Source organism: Erythranthe guttata, chromosome 6 (assembly GCF_056151865.1).
Source record: "Erythranthe guttata isolate IM_541 chromosome 6, IM_541, whole genome shotgun sequence".
In the NCBI taxonomy this organism is placed as follows: domain Eukaryota; kingdom Viridiplantae; phylum Streptophyta; class Magnoliopsida; order Lamiales; family Phrymaceae; genus Erythranthe; species Erythranthe guttata.
In genome coordinates this window covers 7,010,888-7,019,921 of record NC_142538.1, presented here as the reverse complement: position 1 = coordinate 7,019,921, position 9,034 = coordinate 7,010,888, and the positions used below count along the sequence as shown (strand labels likewise).

The 9,034-nt window shown below is 35.3% G+C and overlaps 2 protein-coding genes across 2 annotated transcripts; one reads left to right on the top strand and one right to left on the bottom strand.

The window, feature by feature from the left end:
• Positions 1-281: 281 nt before the first annotated feature.
• Positions 282-4,925, top strand: LOC148770016 (putative aarF domain-containing protein kinase At5g05200, chloroplastic). Its single transcript, XM_088819752.1, has 11 exons — positions 282-560; positions 674-785; positions 1,220-1,362; positions 1,797-1,910; positions 2,048-2,236; positions 2,351-2,506; positions 3,030-3,295; positions 3,395-3,492; positions 4,000-4,178; positions 4,310-4,426; positions 4,605-4,925. The coding sequence occupies exons 1-11, from the start codon at positions 492-494 to the stop codon at positions 4,776-4,778; spliced, it is 1,617 nt and encodes a 538-aa protein (XP_088675878.1). The 5' UTR covers positions 282-491; the 3' UTR covers positions 4,779-4,925.
• A 498-nt stretch (positions 4,926-5,423) lies between these two features.
• LOC148770015 (protein NETWORKED 4A-like) lies at positions 5,424-8,352 on the bottom strand. Its single transcript, XM_088819751.1, has 3 exons — positions 8,099-8,352; positions 7,376-7,473; positions 5,424-7,226 (listed from the first exon to the last, which is right to left on the bottom strand). Exons 2-3 carry the CDS (start codon positions 7,464-7,466, stop codon positions 5,692-5,694), a joined length of 1,626 nt encoding a protein of 541 aa, XP_088675877.1. The 5' UTR covers positions 7,467-7,473; positions 8,099-8,352; the 3' UTR covers positions 5,424-5,691.
• Positions 8,353-9,034: the final 682 nt, after the last annotated feature.

Here is a 9,034-nt window from a genome sequence, read left to right as displayed (position 1 = left end):
TTAAATTTTTATATATTCTTTTTATATTATTATTATAACATTTATATTATGTAAATAATAAATAACATATAAAAATAAAAAATAAAAAATAAAAGGAAGGCTCACTAGCTGACTCGTGAGTTTACAAACAACTAAGAAAAAGTTCGAGTTCGAGCATTTTTCGAGTCAGCTCAGCTCGTTTACCACTCGTAATAGACAGTCAAAAGTGAAATTATTTTATTTTCAGAAAGCTCAAACACAGGTAACCGTGGATTCATGCGACGCGTGGCCATCTCCATTTCACTAGCCAAGCGGATATTTTTGTCAACTCCGTGCTTCGACGACGTCGTTTACACCGTCTTTCCCAGTTAATGTCAACAAGAAATAGAAAATAAAATATGTCGTAAATAAATATAAATTATTATTACTTAAAATGCAACAGACACTCTGCCATATTTCCAACTCAATTTTCCCATTCTTCACCCAATTTAGAAGGGGAGAAAGAGTAGAGAATGGCCGGAATCTCAGTGCTCAGAGCCACCACCGCTTACGGCCGGTTACCTCTGTTTCATTACCCTCAGGTTCGTCCAATTCCACCTCCGCTGTATTCTGTTTCTGTAGGAATTTCACGAATTTGAATTCATTGATTATTATTTTATTTTATTTTTGTTAATCTGATGACATATGGTTACAGTTGCCTGTATCTATAAGCGTATCAGCTAGCAAGCAAAAATTCGGTCGTAGAAAGTTTTCCCTCTTCGCTCGATACTCGCAGTCACAGGACGTGTTCACCACGCGTCTTCAAGGTAGTGTAATATGCCTACATCGCTAATTGATCATGTGTAAGGCTTGATTGTACAACTGATCTATTAGGTTTTGGTCGAATCAAAGCATTTGGACTGAGTATTTGTGTAATTTGGGGTTTTCGTTTGGTTCAATTAGTATTAGAATTCTCATTATTTGAATTTTATGTTGCCAAGAATTTAAAGTGCGTTGAAATTATACGAAAAATAAGGGAAGGGCAGAGATGGGTACATCTGATTTTCGTCTCAATTTACTTTTTTTTTTTTTTTTTTTTTACTTTTCACGCGCTGGATTATCAGATTACACAACCGTGTAAACGATTGTTGTTATTTGTGTATATCGTGGCACTTTAGCAGCTAAAGTGCTGAGTAGGCATTTTGCATTTTAACTAGTGTAAGTATGTAGTGAATAACGAGAAAATTCCAATGTGCTGCAGATAGCATCGAGAACTTGCCGAAGCTTGTGGAGGATATTATACAGACATCCATAAATACAGGCCCTCGTGGTGCTCTTAGACTAGCTCAAGGTATACAAGCTGTTATTGGTGTTGGTAGCGAGTGGCTGGCTGATGCTTCTAAGGTAATTTTATTAGGTCCCCTTTCGAATAAGAATATTATATGTTTTCGCGAGTCTTTTTGCTATTCACTGTTTGAAGTTAACTACTTGGTGAGTGTTTGTAGTATTTTGATGATTAGCAAAAGTATTTTCGGTCCGATTTTTCTAATTAGTCTATTTGTGTCCTGATATCTTAATGTGATTTACCGAAATCGTATTTATAAAGACTTGAGGTCACCGAACCTTTTTTTTTAAATGGGAATATATTATGCAATCTAAATACAACCTCGGTTAATTATCCATATTTATCCAATTAAGTAGGAATTCCATGCTTTTATTTTATGTTTCTGAGACTGGCACTTCATGAATAAATTCGTGAGGTTGGTAAGTGCGATCTAACTGTTATTTAATTATATATCGATGATGACACGAGTTATAATGCTTTTTAACCTCTTTAGACAGCAAGTTCGCCTAGTGGATTAGCGACTGAGTTGCAGCTTGGATTATTATCACCGGTTTACTTGAGGAAATTATTCGAGCGCATGGGGGCAACTTATATTAAGTTAGGCCAGGTAAATAAACAATAATTCTTCCATATCTCCGTGTCTGTGTATCTAACTCTCCATTTTATTTTTTTCAGAGGTAGAGGGTAAAGTTCTATGATAAATAACCCCAACAAACTTTCACCCTTTTATTTTGAAAAATGCAGTTAATAGCATCTGCACCAACATTATTTCCTCCGGAGTATGTCCAGGAGTTTCAGTACTGTTTCGACAGAGCTCCTTCAGTTCCATTCCAAGAGATTCAAGCAATTTTGCGTGAGGAATTAGGCAAGCCCATCGATAGTGTCTTTGAGTACGTGGACCCTACGCCATTAGCTTCTGCATCCATAGCGCAGGTTTATTTTATTTATCACAGTGCTTCTCTTGTATGCCTCGATTTGGGTAGTATTGTATGTTGAAGTGTGAGGTCGGCTAATTGAATATATTAAGGACTTCGTATCTGATTTCAGGTGCATGGTGCTAGGATTAAGGGCACTCGAGAGGATGTAGTGATAAAGGTTCTAAAACCGGGAATAGAAGATGTCTTAGTCGCAGATTTGAACTTTGTGTATGTTGTTGTGCGCATCTTGGAGTTTTTGAGCCCCGAATTGAGCAGAGCATCTCTGGTACGAATTCAGTGGCCATTGTTAATTCTTGAAAGTGGTTTTTGCCCTCTAAACACAAGTCCGTGTTTCTGTAATGAATGCAAATTTTGATCAGAAAATAATCCGAGACATTTATCCTCGTATAACTAAATAATCACATCTAAAGACAACTTTGTATTCCATGCACCTTGCCTGCCCTGTTTTTTCCTTTCTTTACTATTCATTTATATATTGAGGTTTCAATATAAAGGAAAAATCAACGTACCTATTGACAGGTGATTAGCCCTTAATACGACGACAGAAATTCTGCTTGTTTTACTTCGCATCTTCATTAATCTTCAGAATGTCGGGCTGAATTGCAAGATAAAAATCAGAATCTTTTCAATTAGGTCTTGTACGTAATTCCTGAATACACCGTTTAAGTCTGTTGATGCAACAGGTTTTAATTTTATTATTTATCTGATATGCTGTTACTTCTAGATTGTTAAATTTCTTGAGTTGTGTTGCCTGAAGTTCTTATCTAAAACAGAAGTTGCAATGATAGGTTGCTATTGTCAAAGATATAAGGGAGTCGATGCTCGAAGAAGTCGACTTTAAGAAGGAGGCTAAAAATGTAGAGTCTTTTAAGGGATATTTGGAAGCTATGGGACTAACGAGGCAGGCTACAGCTCCAAAAGTTTATCCAGAGTACAGCACTACTCGGGTTCTTACAATGGCGAGGCTTTACGGAGTTCCTCTCACAGACTTAAACTCCATTAACACTCTTGTCCCAAATCCCGAGACTAGCCTGATAACTGCCTTAAATGTCTGGTAGAACTCAAAAATCATACCTTGAATTTAAATACATACCTGTACGCATGTGTATATGTATAGTATATATATAATAAACATATTCAAATATTTATGTAGGTTTGGTAGCTTGCTTGCATGTGAATCCTTTCATGCAGACGTACACGCAGGCAATCTGTGGTTATTGCGTGATGGACGTATTGGGTTTCTCGACTTTGGTATGTGTCTGGGTATTTACTTTCTGTGTTTAAATGTTAGTTATTCTTAATCTGTTTTATTGCATGATGGCTTATTTTTTTTAATCCTTAGCATCCATGAATATTAGCTAAAAAAGTGACTGCTATAATTTCTTCTTTGGTGGCTTGATAGAATAAACATAATTAAAATTTCTTTAAGTTTGACAGCTACAGTTCTGGCCATTTGGAGACTTATGTTGTACGCAAGGAAGTCGTATTACTTGCTAATGTTTTTTTCGAAAAAAATAAAAATAAAATGTAACATCAACTGTTTATTACCGTAGACATTCCATGATCCTTAACTAGCTCGTCATGTACAATACCAACTTGTTTATTTGTCAAAATAAAAACTATGTCTTCCTAGAATTGCTTTCCTTATGATTCTTGGATCGAATTACCTTATGTCCTTGATTACTGGATTATTATCAATACAACTTTTTCCAAATTCAAATAACAAGGTATATAAAAACAATATAAATTGGTAAACAGGAATTGTCGGGCGCATATCTCCAAAAACTTGGGGTGCCATGGAGATATTTCTTGCTTCATTAGCAACTGAAGAATACGAGTCAATGGCTTCTTCCTTGATCGATATGGGTGCTACGAGCCAAAATGTCGACTCTAAGGCATTTGCAAGAGATCTCGAAAATATATTTTCCTCCATACAGGCAGGCATTTATGTTGCTTAGAATGCCTTTTTTATTTGTCTGACAATTGGGTTTGTTTTTTTTTAAATTTGTTCCACTTTCATTAATCATATTTTAATTTTAAACTCACTGTATACGATGTGCTGGCACAGGATTTGGACACAGAAATAATTGTTGCTGCTGCCAGAGAACCAAATACTAACGCCACTGCAGTTTCTGCCAATCTTCGTGTCGACGAGAGACAAATGAATGCACTGTTTCTTGATTTGGTAAGGATGTTATTCAAAATTTGAAATTGGTTCTTCAGTCATCGTAATATATAAACAAATGAAATAGCGAATGCTTACTTCTAGTTTAATTTTGATGCGCATGTTCTCGAACAATTGGTACACTTAATTCTTGGTTGCTATATCTTATTGCTGATTCTTGATTGTGTGTGTGAAATAGGTTCGAGTAAGTGAATCGTATGGGCTGAGATTTCCCAGGGAGTTTGCGCTTCTTATGAAGCAGCTTCTTTATTTCGACCGATACACTCGACTGTTGGCTCCCAATTTGAACATGCTGAGAGATCAGAGGATAACTATTGCTTCAAATCAAAGCAGCAGAAGCACTTACCGGTGAAGTTTCATAATAATGGCAGCAGTGTGTATATCTTTCTTTACTGTGGGGTGATATTGTAAGAATTTACTCCTTAAGCAACTATTCCCCTTAAAACTCCCTCAGTATATAAATATATATTTGAAATCAATATAGACTGTTGTATATAAATATGGAACAAGCTGATAGATCCTTCTATATATATATATATATATATATATATATATATATATATATATATATATATATATATATATATATATATATATATATATATATATATATCGAGTAAGTTGCCTCGTATGGATTTTATTCTGTTGGGCCTCGTTTCGTTTCTAAAATAAGAATAGCCGAAATAAGATTAAATAATCTAACAAAAATCCAATTGTATTATTGGACCATGGGAGGTCTAATAAATAATCCTTGAAAACAGAAAATAGTTCATGATAAAATAATATGTGGGTCAATCCGGAAAATTATTCGGTTTACTAAATATGAAACAAAATCTAATTATTTAATCTATCATGATTAATCAATCTCCTCAACCAAACGGGGTTTTAGTGTTCGGAGATTGGCCGAAATCACCGGCTGTTATTTAGCACCGGGAGAACAACAAAAAGTAAACAACAGATGCAGCAACAAAGTGTGCATTGGAAAATCAGACAAGCATTTTAAGAATATTAAGTATAAAACAAAAGTTCATAGTCCCACAATCATTGTCTGAACATCAATTAACCAAAACAAATCTAAAGTCTAAACATATAATAGCAGCAATTGAGACTCTAATTGCTGCAACCTTGATCAAAACCCTGGATCAAATAAGCATATATAAATAGCACCACTGGAAAAGCAACTGAAAGAAAAAGGTATATCTTAACAAATAATAAACATCAAAGCATATATATGTAGTTATATATATAGAAGAAAAATACCAAATTTAGGACACCACAGCCATGGGCCGTTTGCGCATAACACATTCTTCACGCAGTTCCACATACGCGCTTTTGAAGTGATCGAGCGAAAAACACAGCTGCCTTATAGCTTCCCTTTTTTCCTCGGAAGTATCAGAGATCATTTCTGCCTGCATTTTCACCTCTTTCTCCAACTCACTTATTCTCGACTTTAGTTCATCTCTTAGCTTGTTTAGCACCTTGTTTTCAGAATGTAACTCATTAAGATTGTGCTCTAAACGTTGAATTTCATTATCACGAGCGCTTAGGTCAGCAATGAGTGTCTGTAACTTGGCAATTACTCCATCTTTCTCAGCATTTAGCATGTCGTACTTCAGTTTCACCCCATCAAGATTCTTGTTCAAAGTGTTCACTAGTTCGTTTTTATCGGATACCTCTACTTTGAAACGCTCAATATCATTTTGCCAATTGATATTCATGGCTTCTTGCGTTCTTTCCATCTCGATTTTCCCAGCTTCGAAATTCTTGATCTGATCGGCTAATGATTCGCACTGCATCTGCAGATTTTTGGTTTTCGCCTCGTGGAATTTCAATTGTTCGGACAAGTTAGAGACAGAAGACTCTAGTTGCCATTTCTCCAGAGCAAAATTTCCCGAAGCGTCTTGTAGTTCGGCATTCAGTTTCTTTATATCAAGATCACGATCCGATAATTCTGCTGCGTACTTTTTAACACTCCCCTGCAACTCATGAACTTGCATCTTCTCTGACTCGAGATTGGATTCCAAATCAACTATTTGCCTTTGGAGCATCAGAGATCTTCCATTCTCCTTTTCGAGTTCAAACTCATGCAATTTAACTTGATTCTTTGCAGACAGAAGCTGGGCTTGTAAACTACCCACTTCGACCGCGGCCGCTTCACTATTTCGAAGTTCGCTCCTTAATTGCGATATTTCTTCTTCGGCGATACGAAGCTTCTCGTTCAAAACCTTCAATTCTCTTTCATAGTCAGATACTCGTCTCTGTAGAATCTCACATTCTTCCGCCATTTTTATGTCACGTAAGTTCTCTTGCTCAGTCTCCATATGTATCGCTTCGTGTTTCATCATTTTGCCAGAAGAAAGCGAACTCGACCTCTCTCCACGAGAAGTGTAATAAGATTCCGAATCAGAATCTGACGACAGCGACGAAGATTCCGATCCTGGAGTTGTGTCTGAAATCCCACCACCCGAACTTAGAGATATATCAGAACCAACCACTTCGCCTTCAACTACACCGTGCATCATCAATTTCTTGTCCGGAGTTTGAAAAAGAGGGGCTAATGGAGAGCCAAAACTAGGTTTTTCGTAATTCTTCAATCCGTTTACTGATTTCACATAACCACCGCTCAACTCTCCTGACAACTTTTTGTAGTGGTCAGCCAGCAAATGGTGCCTTTCAGAAATTTCCTTGACACGAGCAATCAACTCGGGCTGCTTCGAATTGTTTTCAGCAACCTTTTCGAATGAAATATGTTCTTCATCTTCAATCAACAGCAGCATTTCATTGACACTCTGATCTAGACCTGCATCAAGAAAACTATTAGTATTCATTCCCCTTCGTCCAATTTAGTGTTATTGCTTTCAACTAATATCTGGTATACATATAATAAAAAAACGGAGAATTAATTTTCTGCAACACATGTGGGAGTTGGGCAAAAGCTTATATGCTTACCCTTGACGTTTTCTGCAACCCATTCGGAATTCTTCAGACAAATTTGACTGTTCCACGATGGTGAATCCACCTTACTCACTTCATTCTCCATTTTAAACCTGTTTAAAAAGATTAAGTGAGAAGAGACCTAAGAAACTTTGCGAGATTAACTAATGCAGCATATGTCAAGCAGTTACAAGAGTTGAATAATCGGTGAATTTATAAGATCCCACAATATTCTTTTAGATCAGGTATCGAACAAAGCGTAAAAAATGTGTTGGAAATTAAATAAATTATACTGACTAGGGACTAACAAATAAGTTCAACAATTCTGCATATGTTCATAGCAGTCTCAATTTTTAGTGAGAGAAAATTCAATCCACCAAAAACAAAAAGCTCCATCTCAGATCAGAAAGAATCTCTCTATACACTTTCTTCCATGTTCGGATTTGTTCGTTTGCTCAATTCTTCAACTAGATCCAGTTACAATAGATTTGAGATACTCAGAATTTTTCAACACTCCAAAAATTGATTTTATTTCATTTACCAATAACCTAATATTGTCACTAAACCCTAATCAATTACATATCTAAAAAAAACAGATGATCAAATGAAAGAGAATATATGATCGGAAAACAGCAGAAACAAATTTAATCACACGCGCGCAGAGACAAATAAACAGCTTCAATTAGATTTATACACAGCAGAAAGCAGAAAGAAAATCGAAAAAAGTTAAGAACTCACCTGGAAATGCAGAGAAGAAACACCGACGCTGAGGCACCAACTGGAAAGGTCAGATTGAAAGGTTAGAGAAGCAGATGAAGAATGAATTCTAGAGAGAGAAAAGAAGAGAGAGAGAGAGAGAGAGAGTATGTGGAATTGTGAATGAATGTTAAAAAGGGGAAAACAAGAGGAAATGGGTGACAAATAACATCAATCCCAATTTTGGGGCCATGTTTCCCGCCTCCCAACGTTCGAATTTTCCCATTTTCCATTTTAAATTTTTATTTTAGAGATAACGTACAAAACACATGTCATATTCTCCTTAATTAATTTTTTTTGGCAACACCTAGATGATTTTACATTATATTTTATTGTACAAAAATTATAAAATAATTAGTAAAGTTTTAGGATATGATGTGAGTTTTTATGGGGTTAATTTGCTTAAAATTTTGAATGATATAGAAATTTTGTGAATAAAGAAAAAATAAAAATAAAAAAGAGAATTTTGGATATTGAAATTTAAAACAAGCATGAAGAGTTATTTAACGATTAGAGTTAGGGGCGGGTTTCGATCTGAATAATTTCAATTTTGGAACAAGCTTGCTATTTGATTTCAATTTCCCGAAATTCTTGAATTTTTTCCAATTTTTTTCTCGAAAATGCTAATTTCGATTTAACCGGTTCGACTTCTACCTACTCTACTTCGTTTAATAGAAAAAATGAAGTACCATAAATGCAACCATTTATGAACCAAATGTAGAGTAAACATGAAATTTACAACTTACAAGTGACAAAATAAAGTGTGGGATGGTTCTTTGGACAAATTAACTAAATATATGACAGCTATTCTAATATGTGAAAGCAGCAAAAAAAAAAAAGGAAAAAAATTACTTTTTTTTTTTTTTATTTTGACAAGAACAAAAAACTTATTAAAATATAGTGATTTCTTTTTGTTTT

Excerpts from the sequence above, each read along its gene's own strand:
- LOC148770016 (XM_088819752.1), top strand. The coding sequence starts at position 492 with ATGGCCGGAATCTCAGTGCTCAGAGCCACCACCGCTTACGGCCGGTTA. Across the intron at positions 786-1,219 it reads GTTCACCACGCGTCTTCAAG|ATAGCATCGAGAACTTGCCG; the intron begins GTAGTGTAATAT and ends AATGTGCTGCAG. Across the intron at positions 4,179-4,309 it reads ATATATTTTCCTCCATACAG|GATTTGGACACAGAAATAAT; the intron begins GCAGGCATTTAT and ends GTGCTGGCACAG.
- LOC148770015 (XM_088819751.1), bottom strand. The coding sequence starts at position 7,466 with ATGGAGAATGAAGTGAGTAAGGTGGATTCACCATCGTGGAACAGTCAA. Across the intron at positions 7,227-7,375 it reads GGTTGCAGAAAACGTCAAGG|GTCTAGATCAGAGTGTCAAT; the intron begins GTAAGCATATAA and ends TTCTTGATGCAG.